Raw genomic sequence first — 19,410 nt, forward strand, 5'->3', positions numbered from 1 at the left:
ATCTCCTATGTTTTTCACACACTTTACACAGTAAGTGGTCCACAAATGTTCAATATATCTTTTTTCCCTTTCTATTTCTTTCCTTTTGATCCTTGTTACCTTTTACAGCAAAAAAAGCTTATTTATTATAATATAAAACAATGGATTGCTTTATGATTCCTATATGGCTCTCTTGCTGTTTACTTCAGGCAGTCATCAAGCATTTATTAAGTGCCTATTATGTGCCAGGTACTCTGCTAAGGGCTCGGGATACAAAGAAAGGCAAAAAACAATCCCTCCCCTTGTGGATATTATAATCTAAAAGAGTGGAGACAATCTGCAAAGAACAATGCAGAAACAAGATATACACAGGACAAATACACACACACACACACGCACAAATATATAGGACAAACATATATACAGATAATAAACAGAGGGAAGGCAGTAATATTAAGAGTGACTGGGAAAGGCTTCTTGTAGAAGATGGGATTTTGCCTGGGACTTGAAGGAAGCCAGGAGACAGAGATGAAGAGGGAGAGACTTTTGGGTATGGGGGATAGTCTGCAAAAATGCAAAGTAAGAAGATGGAGTATCTTGCTGAAGGAACAGCAACAAGGCCAGTACACTCTGTACAGTGGCATCTTCTCTCCTCCCAATGTATTTTAAAGATCACATAGTACACAGACAGCCACCAAGGTACAAGAAGACTGGAGAGGGAGAAGGAGTCAGGTTATGAAGAGCTATGAACGCAAACAGAAGATTTTGTATTTGATCCTGGAGGTGACAGAAAACCATTGGAGTTTACTGAATAGAGGAATGACATGGTCAGATGTATGCTTTCAGAAAATCAATGTGACAGTGGAAGATAGTCTCGAATGGGGAGAAGCTTGACACAGGGAGATAAATCAACTAGCAGGCTATTGCTAAGTCTGACATGAAGTGATGAAGGCCTGGACCAGGGTGGTTGCAGTCAGACAAAAAGGGGTGTATATGTTGCAAAGGCAGAACTGAAAGAACTAGGAAACTGATTGGGGGTCAGAGTGAGGAGTTCAGCATGAAACTTGGTTTATGAGCCTAGGTTACTGGGAGGATGGTGCCCCCCACAGCAATAGGAAAATCAGGAAGAAAGGAGATCTTGGAGCAAAAGTTAAGGTTGCAATCTAGGACATGTTGAGTTTGCAGGACATCCAGTTTGACATGTCCAACAGGTAGTTGAAGATGCAAGAGAAATTTGAGCTATGTAAGTAGATCTGCAAATCATTAGCATAAGAGATAATAATTTTAATCCATGAAAACTAATGGGATCATCAAGCAAAACAGTATAAAGCGAGAAAAGGAGAGAGCCCAGGACAGTGTTGGAAATACTCATGATTAGCAGGGGTGACCTAGATGAAGATCTAGCAAAGGAGACTGAGAAGACTCAGATTATACAGGTAGGAAGAGAACCAGGATAGGGTAGTGTCACAAAAACATAGATAGAAGAGTGTATGAGGGAAAAAGAAAACTACTAACAATGTCAAAGGCTATCTTAATAGAAGTCAAGAAGGATGAGGATTGAGAGGACATTAGATGTGGCAAATAAAAGGCCATCAATAAGTTTGAAGAGAGCAATTGACAGGGTCAGAAGCTAGACTGGAGTATTAAGAAGAGAATGAGAAGAAACAAAGTGGAGGCACCAATTAGAGATAGTCTTCTCAAGGAATTTAGTCACAAAAGGGAGGAGGTATATGGGATTATAGCTAGCAAAGATGGATGGATCAAGTAAGGGATTTTTTTTGAGGATGGGAGAGACTGCTAATTCTTGAAAATCCTATTAAATTCTAGTTAAGGGCTAAAAAAAAAATGTTACTTAAGAGCATTCCAGATGAAACAAATGATTTATTAAATTTACAGAACCTTCTTTTTTTTCCCACTGTTTAAGGAATTTTTATAATCCAAATTACGTTTCCTTGCTCAGCTATCAATTCTGTTATCTAAAACAGTGGTGATATTCTGAGCTTTTCCACAGTAAAGAATTACAAAATTAAAGAAAGGAATGCTTTCAATTTTTATACTGTGCTGAAAATTCTTTTCCCTGCAGGTCTATAAAACATTAATTTGTTTTCATATAAGAATCTTTTTAAAGACAGAATAACTTCTATACATTTACTTATTTTGGTTAAGGGAATTCAATGATCGATTAAAGCAATGTCCAATTATTCAGTTATTATCATAATGCTGTTACAAAACAATTACAAATCACTTAGACCTGAAATAGATTGAAGGGTCTGTAAGAACAGGAGATAGCATAACTAGTAATTGCAGCTTCAGAAGCATGGCATCTAGGCAGTCATAGGAAGCACTTTCTAACCACTAAAGATTTCCAAAATTGGAATAGGTTAGCTAGCAGAGTGCTGGAACTTAACTAAATATTTGCTGAATGAATGAATCATAAGTTTGAGAGCTCTCTACCACTGGGGCAGTTCAAGTACAAGAGAGATCACAGAATCGCAACATTTCAGAGTTAAAAGATGACTCTAGTCTAGTATACAGAGACTTGCCAGTATATCATCCAAGCGTTCATACAACCTTTGGCTGGAGATTTCCCATGAGGGGGAACCAACGACCTCCCAGAGGAAGACCACTCCACTTTTAGATAGCTCTTATTGTCGAGCAGTTTTTTCTTATATCAAGCCCAAGTGTCCCTTTTAGATAATTCTACCAAATGCTCCTGGTTCATTCCTCTTGGGGCAGAACAAGTCTAATCCCATTTCCACACAACAGCCTATCAAACACTTGAAGACTATAATCTTAAGCTCCCTTCTCATCACCCACCCCAGTATTCTATTTTCCAGACTAAATTTTGGTTGCTTCATTCATTTTTCTTTCGTTATGGCATAAGGCCCAGCACCATTTTGGTTGCCCTCCCTCCTCTGGGGACTCACCAGAACTGAACACAATCCTTCAGATGTGGTCTGACCATGGCAGAGTATAGGAGGATAATCACTTCTTTATTCCTGGAATTGATTCTTCTCTTAATGTAGCTCCAGACTGCATTGCATTTTTTGGATTTATCACATTGCTGATTGCTAATGAATTGACACTCCACAAAACCCCCAGATCTCTACCAGACAAACAGAAATTCAATCATGTCTTCCCTGTGCTGTACTTGTGAAGCTGATTTCTCGAAACCAAATGTAAGACTTCATATTTTCCTTTAACAAATGTCATCCTATTACATTCAGCTCAATGGCCTACTTTATCAAGATCTTTATGAAAAGTGACTCTCACAGGATCAACATGTTATATGCTTGCTAGCTTTGCGTCACTTGCAAATTTTATGAGGATGTTTCCTATGCCTTTATCCAAATCACTGATAAATATTAAATATCACAGAGCCAAGCACAGATCCCTGAGGTACTCCAGTGGGGACTTCTGGACCAAGATTCAAAAGAACCATTTCAAAACTACTCTGAGACTAGTCATAAAACCAGTTCCAAATTATCTAATTTAACTATCTTATAGCCCACATTTCCTTATCCTCTCCATAAGAATAGCATGAAATACTTTACTAAATGCTCCACTAAACTGTATCTACAGCATCCTCTTGGGCTAGTTTAGTAAATCTGTCAGGGAAAGACATGGATTAGTCTGGTACAACCTGAATATCTGCCTTGTTCCACAATCATCACATCTTTAAATCATCACAAGGTTTTAAAACTCTGTACTAAAATTCTGCCAGCAAATAAAGACAAGTTCACTGGACTATGGGAGGCAGGTTCCATTCTCTTCTTTATTTCTTTTTTAAATCAGGACATTAGTACCTTTCTCCAGTTCTATAGCACCTCTACTGTTCTCCATGATCTTTACAATAACACCAATGACTCAGATATTGTTTCCACCAATTTTCAGAATCGGCAAATGTAGTTCATTTGGGTCAGATAAGTTGAATCCATCAAGTACAACCAAATACTTTCTTACTATTTGCCTCCCTAGTAGCTGTTTTTGTTTTGTTCTTTCCAGTAAAAGATCATTCTTCTTGGCAGAAACAAAAGAAAAATAAGAATTGGGCAGGTCTGCTTTTTCTCTGCTGCCTATTTGAAAAAAATGTTGTAGAGGAGATTATCGTATCTGGTAGGGGACTGGTCTAGACGACCTTCAATCTTGAGATTTTAGAGTAAAAAAAAATGCATATAGAATAAAATATAAACAAACTCCTCAAGAGCACAGTTTCATTTTTTTTCCTTTCTATCTCCAGTGACTAGCACATTAGTCCTTACTAATACACAATGAATTGAGAGCAGAGATTGTATCTTATAGTTCTTTGTATCCTTAGGGTTTCTTATGGCTATCACTGAGGAAGAAGGGGCCAAGTGGCGCACCCTTGGCAGATGTGTACTTGGCCCTATACTGTTTAACATTTTTAATGTTAACTTGAATGAGGGGAGAGATGGCATGCATATCAGATTTGCAGATGATGCAATGCTGGGGGGGACAGCTAACATAATGGATTAAAGAAAAGAATGCAAAGATAAAATTTGATAGTGAAAAATGTAAAGCTTTATACTTGGGCTCATAAAATGAGCTTCTCAAGTACAAGATGGAGAAAGGTAGAGGGCAGTCTGTATGAAAAAATGTTTTGTTTTTTTTTTTTTGGCTAGGCAATGGGGTTAAGTGACTTGCCCAGGTCACACAGCTAGTTAGTGTTATGTGTCTGAGGCTGGATTTGAACTCAGGTCCTCCTGAGTTCAGGGCCAGTGTTCTATCCACTGCGCCAACTAGCTGCCCCTTGGGGGGGGGTGTTATTAATAGACACCATGCTATTAATCAATGTATTATGTTAGCTAAGAAGATGAATTTGATTTCTGGTTGCATTAGGAAAGACAGAGTACTAGGAATAGGAAGTGACAGTCTTGCTGTACCCTGCCCTGGTCAGATCAAATCTAGAATATTATGTTCAGTTCTGGGCACTAGATTTTAGGAAACACATTGATAAGCTGAAACATGGGCAGAGGAAGACAACTAGGATGGTAAAGGGCCTTGTATTTATGCCAGGAGATGATTATTATTATTTGACGGAATGGAAGAAGCCTGAAAAAGACAGCATACAAAACTTATCTTTATTTTATCTTGTCCTGTCTTTTATCCCTAGATCACAAAGAACAATGAGTGGAAACTGCAAAAGGGCAAATTAAGGCTTTATGGAAAGTAAAGTTTCCCAAAAATTAAAACTAGCCCAAGTGGAGAGAGATGTCTCAGGAGGTAGAGGCTCTTTAACTTTAGGCCTTTAAGCAAAGGCTAGGTGACCCACTGTTAGGCAGCAGGGGTGCTTTCTAGTTCAAGTACAGGTTGGATTACATGGCATCTGAGGTCTCTTACAATTTTTCAGTGATTCTATTCAGTGAACATCTAATGCTAATGATGACTAAACAAGACAGGCCCCTCTCTGTTAAGCTGAAACAACACACCACTAAAACAGACCACACTAATTCTATAAAATAATTCTATAAGATATTTTACATAATAAAATTAATTTAGCATGCTTTATTATTTGCCTAATCAAAAATCATTACTAACTCTAAACAAATGACTATTTTAGTCAATAAATATTTGAGTGCCTACATGCAAGATATTTTGGCAATATAAAGAAATATACAACAAAGTCCTCGACCCTCTAGGAACTTATTATCTACATGGGGCTATAATATGTGTTAAAGATAATTACCACTACAGGGCAATATATGCTAAGTGCCATATAAGTGGTGTGGCCAGTCAGTGGTATAAGACTTAGAAAAAGGAGTAATTACTTTCAATTGAAGGGAGGTTTTCATCCCTGAAGGGATGGTAAGTAGAGAAGATGGATCCAGAGGTAAAATGTAAGTTTGGTGAGAACAGATAGGCAGGTAGAAAGGAGTGGTAAGGGAATTCCAAGTACAAAATTCAGAGAGGCAAGAAATTTCCAAGCATATTCAAGGGTAGGAAAGGAAACTATTTTGGCAGAAATTAAGGGTTCCTGTAGAGAAATAATAATAGGCAGGCAAGGTAAGTCAGACTGTAGAGTACTTTGAACCCAACCTAGTAAGTTTGGACTTTATCCCGTGGGCAATAAGGTATGTCTGATAATTTTTGAATGGAGAAGTAACATGATGAAAAAGGTGTTTCATAAAGCTTACTCTAGTGATGAAAGATGGACCACACAAGAGCTTCACAACTATGCATCATGGATAGTGACTTAGATAAAAGCATAGATGAAATGCTCATCAAATTTGCAGTTGAGTAGAAATGAGGAGGCAAGTTGGATGACGGGGTTCAAAAATATCTTAATAAACTAGATAGAACATTGGATTAAACTTAAGAGGATGAAATATAACAGGCATAAATGTAAAGTCTTACCCTCAGGTTCAAAAAACTGACCTTACAAATAACAAGCTGGGATGGCACAGTTAGATAGCAATTTGTCTGTAAAAAGATCTGGTGGTTTTCATGGATTGTATACTCGTGTGACTTGGTAACCAAAAAAGCTCCTGGGTTGCATGAGAAGCAAAACTTCCGGGAATAAGGCAGTACTTGTCTGCCCTAGTCAAACCCCACCTAGGCTATGGTTAAGGATAGCAGTTTAAGAAGGGCATTGATAAGCTGTTCAGTAGAGGGCATCTAGGGTGGTGAATCTGCAGTGGGATATGTGCATATGAGGATTGGATGAAGGAGACAGGAATGAACAAGAGAAAGTTTGGTGGGGAATATGGGAGATGTGTTCCAGTATTGGAAGGGCAACCATGTGGAATGATTAGATTTTCTGTTTTGCCCCAGAACCAGAAGCAAAGGATGGGAGTTACAAAGGGGTAGATTTAGGCTTGATATAAGGAAAGACTTCCTAAAAATCAGAACTATCTAAAAGTAGAAAGGACTGCTATGGGCTCCCCCTCATCAGAAGTTTTCAAGAAGAGGCTGAATGACCACTTGCAGGTATGGTATAGTGGTGATTCCTTTTCAGGTATGAGTTGGATTAGATGGTCACTATGCAAGCAGTTAAAACAACTCTAACCTGACCTGCTGAGAGAAGTTACTGATATCAGAAATGCAAAATGGATAAAGGAAAAGGACATCAATACAGATTACCATGGTTTTGAAGACATGTTTTAAAGACATGAAGAAGAGCCTAAAAATGACCTTATCAAACACCTGATTTCTGCCAGCAGAAAAAGAACAATATTGGTTTAGAACAGAAATACATTTGTAAAATCTTAAAGAGGATGTTGGAAAATAATGAGCAGTATTGCTTTGTAGTGATAACAATGATAGCTAGCATTTATATAGCACTTTAAGGTTTACAAAGAGATTGATGAATACTATCTCATTTTATCCTTGAAATGGGTATTATTATACCCATTTTACAGGTGAGGGAACTGAGGCAAAGAGAGATTAAGTGACTTATCTAGCATCACACACCTAGCAAGTATATGAGGTTGGATTTGAATTCTGTTCTTCCTGACTGGGAGTGTAGCGTTGTATCTTACTTACTTACTGTGCCATCTAACTGCATCTAAGTAACTATACACATCAGAAGACAATAACTCACTTGGGAAGCATAAACAGCTGGACTTAACTGAATTTATACAGGAAAGACATGAAGTAGGCCTTCAGCTGGGTTTTATAAACACTTACAAATGTAGCAAAGATGTCTTCTGGTTCCATGACTTTGGTTTGGGAAAGGCTGCTTAGTGATTTTAAAAACAAGAGAAGAGTTGAGGCTTTCACTCAAATACTCCCTCTGTGCGGTGGCTTCTGAAATCCCAGAAGACTAAAAACCATGGGGACTAGAAAACACATTTCCAGAGAGCCCTGAGCCCAGAGAGACTTGGAAAGACAGAAGAATGCCTCAGAGGCCCGGTACTCACATACTGGTTTTTTACCTATGTCTTTGGGCAAGGTCAGGCAAGGTTAGACTTGACAGGCATATCAATAACAAAAGAAGAAAAAACCTAGCTCCCTTTAAACAGTGTCCTGTGTGACAGTGTTGCTTCTGGTTTGTTATTTTCATATCAATGTGTAAGCTGCAGCCAATATTATCTTATATTAATATTTTCTCTATATATGTGGCTTTAATGGACCATACAATTTACATATCAGATTTTTTAATAGGTCACTGGAGATAAAAACGGATTTAGCAGTTATATCTAGTGCCCCCTTTCCAGGTGGAAAGTGTTGAAAATACTAGAAAACAGTTCAACTTCCAAAAAAAAAATGCTTAGATGGAGGTTAGATTTTTGTGTATATTGAATACATTTAGTTAAGAAACATCTTATGGAGTATCTATTTCAGAAGTACTGAGCTTGGTGCCTTGGGGGTTATTAAGAGAATAAAAAGGAATCACAGAATTTTAGAGTTGGAAGGGACCCCATTGGCCATCTAGTTCAACTCATACCACCCCAAAAAGAATCACCATTAAAATATATCTAATAAGAAGTCTTTAAGGCTCTGCCAGTTAGATGTAAACTATTACAGTGGCCCAGTAAACTTTTTAAGATAATTATACTTTTAAATGAGTTTTGGAGGGAGGTAAGAAAGAGGAATCGCCTGAAAATGCTGATTTACCTACTTATCATTAATTGTAAAATTCTACCATTAATGTTTTACTCATTTGGGTTAAGATTTAGACCCTTTTAAAACACAGATATTTCTGGGAAGAGTAATACATGTAGCCATTATCAGTCATTAACACTGTAGTATGAATTAATTTCTTAAAACTTCTACCAAACATTTTATGGACTTTGATAAGAGGGGTAGAATACAGTACTAGGTCTAGGATAGGAGGAAAAAGTCAGCTGGGAGCAGCTGCAAAAGGGCATTGGGTACCTAAGGAAAGGTTCTGTGAGAGGGATAAATGATGCTCTAAAGGAGAAAAAGGCAACCAAGAACTTTTTTTGTTTGTGCCTTTCATAAAAGGTGAAATGAGATTAATCAGAATTCACTAGAGGAAGTGCATTTTGAATCCGGTCTTAAAAGAGTGATGGATATTGTTCTCCAGCCAACTTTCCAGGAATTAGGTTCCTAATAAATTTCCTGAAACATTAAACAGTATTTGACTTGAGAATAAACCTTCCACTACCCAACCTACTCTGTAAGTAGAAATAAGAAGAAGCCTATCTGTTAATTAAGTATATAATAAGGATTTCTGTTAAAGAAAAGGAAAAGGTTGTGAAGAAAAATGACCACAATGTACATTGAAAACTTAGTGAACATGTTTGAAGTACATTAGAGACATACTCCAAAAACCACTAGTAATTCTCTAACACCCTTCATTGTGTCTTTTCCTCCCCTTTCCACAAAATGTCCATTCTGGTGTTATAGAAGAGAAGCAATTACAGCAAAATCTTACTTAACCAAAATAGGATCCTTTAGCCCTACCTGCTGTTTCAAATTCCTGGTAGGCTCAATGTGGAATACTCTTAGGATTTCTCCACCTACAGTACTGTTCTCTTCCTCCCAGTCTTCCATGAAAGCATAATGTGGAGGGAAAAAAAAGGACAGTTAAGTCCTTCTCAAATTATTCCTTTTGGGGAATGGGGAAAGGGAAATATTTCTTGATTTGTCATTATCTGAACTGTTAACTTAAGGGATCAGGCCATAGTTTTTTTCTTTTTCATATTTTGCTATACAGGGAACATATAATATTATCTATTATTAACAAGGGAGTCTCTCTCTGAACAAACTCAATTAATGAAATATTTATTAAATGCCTTTTATATGCAAGGACCTGGGGAAAAAATGGTAAAAACCAGCACATTCTTTGGCCTCAAAAAGTTTACAATGGAATGGGGGAGATGGGAAGGGGGACACAAGTATCATGCAGGGTGAAATGTGCTAGGTAAAAAGGAAGGGACCAGACAAAGAAATCTTTCAGCTTCAGGGAGGGAGTAAAGGCTTTATGAAGGTGGCATTTGAGATGGGCTCTGAAGAGAATTTTGATAGGCAAGTGACATGGAAGTAGGTGTCCCAGGCATGGGGGATGGATTCCATGAACGCACAGAGGAGGTAAGGGGCAGGTTGCAATCTGGGAACTGAGAAGTCCGGTCTGGCAGGAACAGGTTGTGCAAAGGAAGATTTAAAGCAGAAAGGTAGGCTGCAGCCGGAACATAGAGGGCCTCAAACATAACGTCGAGGAATTTATATCCTACATGCAATGGGGAGCCCAAAGAGAAGGACAAATCCACAATCTGAAAAATTCACTCAAAAAGTTTCATTTGCGTAGTAGAAATCTCCAGTAGTGAATTCTGCTACCAGCATGGCATTCCCAAGCACAGGTGGCTTTAAAATAGCTGGCACAGTGACAATGCTCAGTACAAACAACCCATAAAACCCTGGGCTTTCCACCTATGTGGAACAACCTCTTGTCCCAAGCAGCCTCATCAGGGTAGGGCTCTGAGGTGGCGGTGTACACTAGGGGTGGGGTAAGCATACATTCGTTTTCCTGAAATGCCGGAGATAAGAGGACAGACACAACCAAGTAGATCGCAACTCTCTGGAGGGCAGGGGCTGTTTTTCATTTGCTTTTGTATCCCCTGGACTTAGCCTACTACTTTGCACATGGCTGGATTTTAATAAATGGTTGCTGAAATTGAAACAAATTGAATTTCAAACCCGCTCCAATTCAATCCAACAAACATTTTAAAGAGCACCTACTACAAGCTACAGGTTCTTGGGAGATACACAGAAAAAAAGGAAAAAACAGTCCTGGTAAAAGAGCTTGAATTATGAGGTGTGGAGGGGGGGGTGCAATACAACATGCTCCGTGGCAACAGAGGCCTGAGCATCAACTAGATGGCACAAGTGGATGGAATGCTGGACTTGGGAGGCAGGAAAACCTGAATTCATAGCCTGCCTAAGACACTTACCAGACGTATTCTCCCTCCCAGCCTCGGTTTCCCCATCTCTAAAATGGAGTTAATAAGAGCATCTTCCTCCCAGGATTATGAGGACCAAGTCAAATTACTAAAGCGTTTTGCAAACATTAAAACAGTAAATACATATAAGCTACTATTACTATTGCCGGGCTTTGAGAGGTTAGGCTGGCTTTAAAGGCATGGGATGCCCTCATTGGGTCCCACCTCCAGACAGCTCCAGGTGGAAAACCCGGGGACGTAGGCACTGGAGGGTGCGCCTCCTGCGGCCGGTGCTCCCAAGAGGGGCGCCACAAACGTTTCCCAGGACTACCCGGGGCCGCGCAGCACAGGTTATACTGAGCTACTGGAAGCCGCAGCTGCCCCCGCCCAGCCTTCCTTCCCTCCTGCCCTCACTCACCCTCCGCCCGCCGGCCGCGCTGCTGGGAATACCTCCATCCAACGGCGAGGGCAGCTCGCTCCTCCCCCAACTCGTGCAGCTCCGAGGCCCCGACTCCGGGCGCAGAGCGCGGAGTCGCAGCTCACCAGCCCAGGTCTGGTTCTGGCTCCCGCTCCGGGCCCCGCCCCCACGGACTCGGCGTCAGGCGCCGTGGGAGGCGGAGCGTGGAAGGGAACGCCACAAAGCCAAGGCTGAGTTGCGCAGGCGCTCAGCTCGTGGTCCCTTCCCGTCTGCGAGGTCCTGAGAGTCGTGGCTTCTCTGTGTCCCGCCCACTCCCTCTGCTTCTTTTCCAGGAGTCGTAGGATGGATATAAAAGGAAGCCGACCTCGGAACCCTAGTTTACCCCCACTTCCTCCGTATACAAATGAGGAAACTGAGGCTAAGGGGAGTGTTGACTTGCCTAAGGTCACATAGGTCGTTCCCACCCAGGTCCTCTGACTCCAGTTCTTCCCACCGAATCAGTTTCCTTGCTTTGCTTTTCATTCATTTACTCAAAAATGTAGAGCTGGAAGGGACGTTGGAGGTCAAAGCACCTCGAGTCCTCTTCTCTTTTCCGTCAGTAATGCGCTGCTTGGCCATCTCATTAGGTCTCAAGGGTTCGATTCTTAACTCTGCAGGCGATTTTCAGATCTGCATCCAACCCTAACTCCCCTTGGCAACCTGGTCCTCTCCTACCTTTTCAGACTTAAAAGTTTACTCTACGACCCAGTTAGGGTGATTAAACTTGGTATTTGTTATTCCTTGCATAGGACACAATGTCTCTTGACTGTGCCTTTTTCTCTGGCTGTCCTCTATGCCCCAAAGGCCCTCCTTCCATGCCTGATGCCTTCCCTCTGAGATTACTTGATATTTAGATATCTTTTATGTACATGATTACTTGTGTGTTTGTTTCTCCTTTTAGAACGTAAGCTCCCTGAGTCTGGCCTTGTTTTTATGGTTTTTGGTTTTTTTTTTTTGTATCCCCAGAACCTAGCACAGTGGCTTATTAAGTTCTTGAAGGCTGACTCAGACAGTTAGGTGATGCAGTGGATAGAGTGTCAGCCGTAAGTCAGGAAGACTCATCCTTCTGAGTTCAAATCTGGCCTCAGACACTCATAGCTTTGTGACCCTGCACAAGTCACTTAACTCTGTCTCAGTTTCCTCATCTATAAAATGAGAAGGAATGGCCAACCATTCCAGTATCTTTGCCAAGAAAACCCCAAATGGGGTCACTGAGAGTCACAAAAAGGACTCAACAACAACAAAAGATTGACTCATTCTCCTGATGTCCACTCCCCTCATCAACAACTGCCTTTTGGATATCTCAAATTGGATGTTCCTAAGGCATTTCAAACTCAACAAGTCCCAACAGAATTCATTGTCCCATTTTCTCTTGTTCAGTGTTTATTTGTTCAGTGGTTTCAGTGGTGTCTGACTTTTTCTGACCACATTTGGAGTTTTCTTGGCAAAGATACTGGAGTGGTTTGCTATTTCCTTCTCTTCCATCCTCTTCCTTGACCTCTTTCTAATTCCCAACTTTACTATATGGGAACCACCATCCTCCTAGTCACCCAGGCCCACAGCTTTGCTCTCACCCTTTAATCATTACTCTCATATCCCATCTCACACTTCACATACACAATCTATTGTCCCTTGTTATTTCTACCTTCTTAACATCTCTTGTATATGTCCCTTTCTCTCACAGAGCCATGACCCTAGTACAAGCCCTAATCACCTGCTTCAAGTCTCTCCCTACTCCAATCTATTCTCTACTCAACAACCGAAGTGATTTTCCTAAAGGGCAAATCTAGCAGCCTACCCCCATTCCCACTCAATAAATTCTAGTGGCTCCCTATTACCTTTAAGATCTAACATAAAATATTCTTTCATTTAAAGTCCTTCAAAACCTAGCCTCTTCCTGCCTTTCCAGGCTTCTCAAACTTTACTCCCTTCCCACCTACTCTATGATCCAGCTACCCTGCTCTACTTCTGCTGCTTCTCCCAACAGCACACCTTTGCAATGACTCTCCCCCAAGCCTTTAAATGCTTTCCCTTCTCACATCTACTTCTTAGCTTCTCTGATTCCTTCAAAAGAGCTGAAATCTTACCTTCTATAGGGCTTTCTCTGTCCCCCTCCTTCCCAGCCCCTTTCCTCTGAGATTAACTTTAATTTTGATTGTATACCTCATGTATGCACATAACTATTTGCATGTTGTCTCTCCCGTTAGAATATATACTCCTTGAGGGCAGGGACTATGTTTTTGCCTTTCTTTGTGTCCTTAGTGCTTAGTTCAGTTCCTAACACATAGTAAGTGCTTAATACTTGTTGATAATGAAGACATTAACTCTGTGTGTGTGTGTGTGTGTGTGTGTGTGTGTGCGCGCGCGCGCGTGATGAAGACTAGGAAAGGCCCCTTAGAAAAGATGGGATTTGAGCTGAGTCTTGAAAGAAACCAGGGAACTAGGAAGTGGAGGTGAGAAGGGAGAGCATTCCGGCCATGGAACAGCTGGTGACAAGGGAGAGAGTGTCCTCTGTGAGGAATAGCTAGACAGCCAGCATGGATGGTAGAGTATGTGGAAGGAATTAATTGCAGAAAGACCAGAAAGGTAAGAAGAGGCCAGGTTGTGAAAGGTTTTAAAAGCTAAACAGAGGATTTTATATTTGAGCCTGGAGGTAACTCAACTATCATTTCCTCCAATGAGCATTTCTTGATTTATCTGGCGCAAACTAATCTCTCCATTCTCTGCCTTATGATGTTCATTTTGGCATTTAGTTATACAATGAGTTTGGGAAACCACAAGGTTTTTTAATGATCCTAACCTATTCCTCAGCACAAAAATCTATCTCTTCAAAGCACATATTCTCCCAGTAAAGTTGTATTACAACAATTCTTGGAATACCAAAATCTCCAAAGAATCGAAATAATGCAGTGGTTTGTGGAAAGTTGCCTGGTGAGTACAAGTAGATAAAGTTTATTTCTAAAGATTACTTTTAACAAATAAGGAAAACAGGCAGAATTTTGCAGTGACATACATTTACTATGCAATGTTTGTATTTTTTTTTTTTACCATGGCCAACTGCTATCTATATTCATAATGTAGTCTGTTGTCTTTCCTAAAAGTGAAGTATTCCATCCACCTCACCAGGCTATGTTCTATATAACCTGAATATAGATATAGGTATAGCAACTGGACCTATTATTTCAGTAGTATAGGACAAAAGCCAGGAAAGGAAACTCCCTCTACCAATGCAGGTTGGTGTCATCACATATCTTGTAGCACAATTTTTTTTTTGTACATTATCTTCTTCATTAGATTGAGGGAGAGGGTAGTGACTATTTTGTTTTTCTTTTTTTTTTCTGTTTTTCTTTGTATCACTACCTATTAGCACAGCACCTGACACATAGTAAGCGCTTAATAAATGCCTGTTGATTGACTGACTGAAAGGATGAGTAGGATTTGGATGTATACAGGAAGGAGATAGAATTTCAGGTGAGGGGAAAAGCAAAATTTAAGGAGATAGAAATTAGCATGATTCTTCCAGAGAACAGGAATGCAGGGTTCCTGTTGGGATTAGAAGATATTCGGATAGGCAGTGCACAAATTATAGAGGGCTTTGAATGGAAAACGCTAGAGGTTTTACTTGATTCAATGGGCAATGAAGGAAATACTGGAGGTTTTTGAATAAGGAAATAACATGAAGAAAGAAGTGATTTATGATTATTTATCTGGTGACAAGGTGAAGTATAGAATGAATTAGAAATAGGGAGCCACTAGAATTTATTGAGTGGGAGTAGAAAAAAAAACAGAAAGAGACTAGAATCAGGAAAACTAATTCCAAGGTTATTGCTGTAATACAGTTAGGAAGTGATGAATCTTCCTTAAAATTGTTCTTTGACACATTCAAGTCATCATGACTTGGAAGTGGCCCTGAGTTCTTGAGGGCTATTCCAGAAAAATAAAATCTCTACCAGGTCTTACCAAGATGGAAAGGCTCCAAATACCAGCCCAACAACTGACTCACCCAAGGACCAGCTAAGCTCAGTTTAAAAAGGCTAATCACCAGAAATTTAACCATTAGGGCATCTTTTATATGTTTTGGCCACAACAACTCATACTATCCCATACTGAGGTAGGATAAGACTATGATGGAAAGAAGACCTACTCTGATAAAACCATAGATCTTTTGATATACTCGACTCATTGAAGTAATGAAGGTATAGACTAGGCCTATAGATTATTTTAAGATATGAAGAGGACATTCTATGGTGCAGTAGAAAGGGTTCTGGCACTGGATTTAGGGAACCTGGCTTTGAAGTTTGCGTCTTCTACTTGCTACCTGTGTGACCTAAGGTGATTCCCTTAAACCCTGCCTGCCTCATCTCCTCCATCTACAAAATGAGAGGAGTAGACTTTATGATCTCAAAGATTCCTTTCAGCTCTAAATCTGTGATTTTACCTTTAAACTACATACAGTACATGTTTTTATATTAAAATAATGCTTTATTAAAATGTTCAGCAGATAAAAAAAGTTGACACACTTAAGGATCAAAATACACATTCAGTATGCATCACAATGTCGCCTCAACCAGCTTGGTCTCCCACTTTATCTCCCATGGCTTAAGGATAAACCATCTTCCTCTCCAATCCTATCCTCCTAATCTCTTATTCCAACTTCATCCATCCCTTCCACTCTTCCCTATGGAAAATTAACAAAATTACATAACTAACAAACCTCTTCATTGTAGACCTCTTTCTCTAGTGCTCCTTCTCTCTTTTGGTAGACTCAGAGAGTTCCCTCCCTCCTTATATATCCTTGGCCATAATTTTCCCCCTACTCTTTGCTACCTTCTCTCATGTATCTCTTCCCTTTTCAGCAGAACACTTCACCTCCTAATTTACAAAAAAACAGAGACCTGCCATCAGCTTCTTCTTCCCACTCCAGACTACAAAGCCCTTTCTGCATTGTTTTTCAGTCTCTTTTGTTTCAGTCTTTGAGGAAGAGGTAGGTGTTGTTGTCTTTACCAAGATCAACCTCTCTACTCGTGATCTTGATCTTATCTCTTCCTGTCACTTTTAGGACATTTCCTCTCCTCTCCTCTCTTTGTTTTTGTTTTTTAAATTAATTTTTTTCAATGAATAAAAATCTGTCTTTATTCTTTCCCAGCCTCCACTCCAATTGAGAAAGGAAGAGAAACATAACCCTTGTTACAAACGTATATAGTTGAGCAAACCAGATTCCCATATTGACCTTGTTCAGAAAAATATATCTTGATCTGCATTTTGAGTCCAATACCTCTCTATCTGGAGGTACATATTTCATTGTGAGTCCTCTGGAATTCTGGTTAGTCATTGCATTGATCTGAGTTGCCAAGTCTTTCCAATTTGTTTGTCTTTACAGTATTGTTATATAAATTGTTCTCCTGGTTCTTACTCTGAATCAGTTCAAATTCATCTTTCAAGGTTTTTCTTGAAACCATTAGAAACCTTCATTTCTTTTTTTCCCCCCAAAGTTAATGTTTTTACTGACTTATTAAATGACTCAGAACCCTGGTAGGTAAAACAGAGGAGAGTCCCTGCTCTTAAAGCATTTACAATTTTACTTTTGGCTTTTGCTGTAATGAACTCAATTCTCCCCAGATACACTCTCCATATTTGTTCCCTAAAACAGATTTTCAATATGAGAAAATGTCTAGTGCCTCATATATCAAAGAGGTGGTATATTGCTAACGTGTACAATAACTAGCATTCATAACACTTTAAGGTTTGCAAAGTGCTTAACATGTTACCTTATTTGATCCTTACAATAACCCTGTGAGGTAGGTGCTATTTATTATCCTTATGTTACAGATGAGGAAACTAAGGCACAGAGAGGTTAAACGACTTGTCCAAGGTTGCACAGCTAGTAAGTTTCTGAGGCAGAATTTGAACTCCAAATCCAGTACTCTCTGCATTGCACCATCTAGCATCTGTTTCATGCCAAGGTTCTTAGGCAGAGGTGGGAAGGGGCACCACATGGGTATGAAGAGTATATATATGTATGAACTACCTCTCTTTTACCTTCATCATCCCTGGAACCTGATGATGTAGATTTGGAGAAAATGGCCAGTATGATTGTGGACCAAATTGCTGAAAGACTATATCTTCAGCAAGGAAACCGGACTTATATGCTACACCATCATTCTGGTCTTGGGGTATAGGAGGGGATCTGGGACAGTTTTTTGCTTCGAGGGGAAATACCCCTCAAAGGCTTTGGGAATAGGTAGATGCTTCTAGTCTAGCTAAAGGAGGAAAGGAAAGAAACCTCAAAAAAACCCCTTAGGGAAACCTTTTTGCCCTGAAACCATGTGGCTTCCAACTCAACTGTCAGGGTAGGGGCAGGTGGGTTCAGCAGAGGAGGGAACAGGAAAGGTAGAATTTTTCCTGTAGACATCATGGAAGAAGCCCCTGTGTACATCCACCTCTGTGCTTACCTTATCTTCTCTGAATCACAGGCAGAGAGCAAACAAGCCAGCCACAACATCATTCATCAAGGCCTCCTCAATCTGCTATAGAAAGAGTACTAGACCTGGGAGCATCTCTGAGCCAGATCACTGCAGAGCTTGGTTTGCTATGTCACCTTCATCTGCAACATCTTTGACTACCTGAGAGTGAGGCCAGTGAGAGCCCCCTACTTCCTCTGACCCTAGTGTCCTCTTCATTTCTTACAGCAAGATAGTACTCCATCACAGTTATATATCACAAGTTGTTCAGCTATTCCCCAAAGGATGGATACTCCTTCAGTTTCCCATTCTTTGCTTCAACAAAAAGAGAGTTTTGCTTATTACTATTCTCTCCTTCCTTATTAATCTCTTCTTTCCTTTTTTCTCCTTTCCTGTTGAATAAAATGCATTTCTGTACCCAACTCTGTGTATGTATATTCTTCCCTCCTTTGACCAGTTCAGATGAACATGAGGGTTAAACACTGCCTGATCCCTTTTATTTCAGTCTTGAGGAACGCTCCTTTTTCTACTCCTTCCACCTTGTTTGTATAAGCATCTACTTGTGTACCCCAATTGTGTGAGAGAATTTTCTCCATTCTTCCTTTTCCCTCCATTGTATTTTTCTTTTCCTCCCTTTTCATTCTTTTATGATCATCAATATATAACAGAATCACTCCCTGGCCCTCATTAGACTCTCTCTATGATCCCCAATGATAAGGTTTTGAGGGGAAACATCTGCCAATATTAGAATGTAAACAGTTTATCCTTGTTTACTCACTAATGATTGTTTACCTTTTTATGTTTCTCTTGACTCTTGTGTTTGCACTTCAGGGTCTCTACACAGCTCTGACTCTTTTTTTTAATCAGGAATGCTTAAAAGTCCTCTATTTTATTAAAGGTCCATTTCCTCTCCTATAGAATCATTTTTAGTTTTGCTGGCTAAATTAATTTTCGTTGAAAGTCTATATTCTTTGGTTTTTGGAAGATGATATTCCAAGTTTTCTATTTTAATGTGATGGCTTCCAAGTCTCATGTGATCCTGATTATTGTTCCTTAGTACTTGAATTCCTTTTGGCTACTTGCAGTATTTTACTATTGACCTGGAAGCCCTGGATTTTGGCTATGATGTTCCTGGAGGTTTTTCTTTTGAGATTTCTTTCAGGAGGTGACTGGTGAATTCCTTCCATTTCTACTTTGCCCTATGATTTGAAGAGATCTGAGTAGTTTTTTTTTTTACATATTCTTGAAATATGAAGTCTACTCTCTTTTTGGTCATATAGCTATTAGGTAGTTCAAAGATTCTTAAATTATCTCTCTTCGATTTATTGTCCAAGTCAGTTCTATAAGATACCTCACATTTTTTTTTCAGTCTTTTGATTTTTTTTGATTTAATATTTCCTGTTGTTTCATGGAATCATTAACTTCTATTTAGCTTTTTAATTCTAATTTTCAGGGAATTGTAGGTTGGATAAGGTTTGTACCTCTTATGGTAAGCTGTTAATTCCCTTTTCAGTTCTTTCTTCCGTAATTCTCATTTCTTGCCTAATTTTTCTTTTGGAGCTCTCATTTCACTTATAGAAATATTAAAACTCTTAAAAAACTCTCTAGTTTCTTCTCTTCTAGAAACTCTAGTTGATCTAGTCCCTAA

At 39.6% G+C, this 19,410-nt stretch overlaps 1 protein-coding gene across 3 annotated transcripts in view; it reads right to left on the bottom strand.

Annotated features, from left to right (window-relative positions):
- Positions 1-11,387, bottom strand: part of ENTPD6 (ectonucleoside triphosphate diphosphohydrolase 6 (putative)) — a 51,203-nt gene extending 39,816 nt beyond the window's left edge. The window contains exons 1-2 of one of the 3 annotated variants that reach the window (XM_027853971.1): positions 11,263-11,296; positions 9,370-9,452 (exon numbers count right to left, since the gene is read on the bottom strand). Coding sequence is in view for 1 of the 3 variants with exons in the window: in XM_027853970.1 (XP_027709771.1) it covers positions 11,263-11,300 (38 nt within the window). In the remaining 2 variants the exon portion in view is untranslated. Of the gene's footprint in view, positions 1-9,369; positions 9,453-11,262 lie in introns of all 3 variants that reach the window. The other 2 variants (XM_027853970.1, XM_027853972.1) reach the window with 2 other exon arrangements.
- Positions 11,388-19,410: the final 8,023 nt, after the last annotated feature.

The sequence above is a fragment of the Vombatus ursinus genome, unplaced genomic scaffold, assembly GCF_900497805.2.
Source record: "Vombatus ursinus unplaced genomic scaffold, bare-nosed wombat genome assembly UNPS02010219.1, whole genome shotgun sequence".
Lineage (NCBI taxonomy): Eukaryota > Metazoa > Chordata > Mammalia > Diprotodontia > Vombatidae > Vombatus > Vombatus ursinus.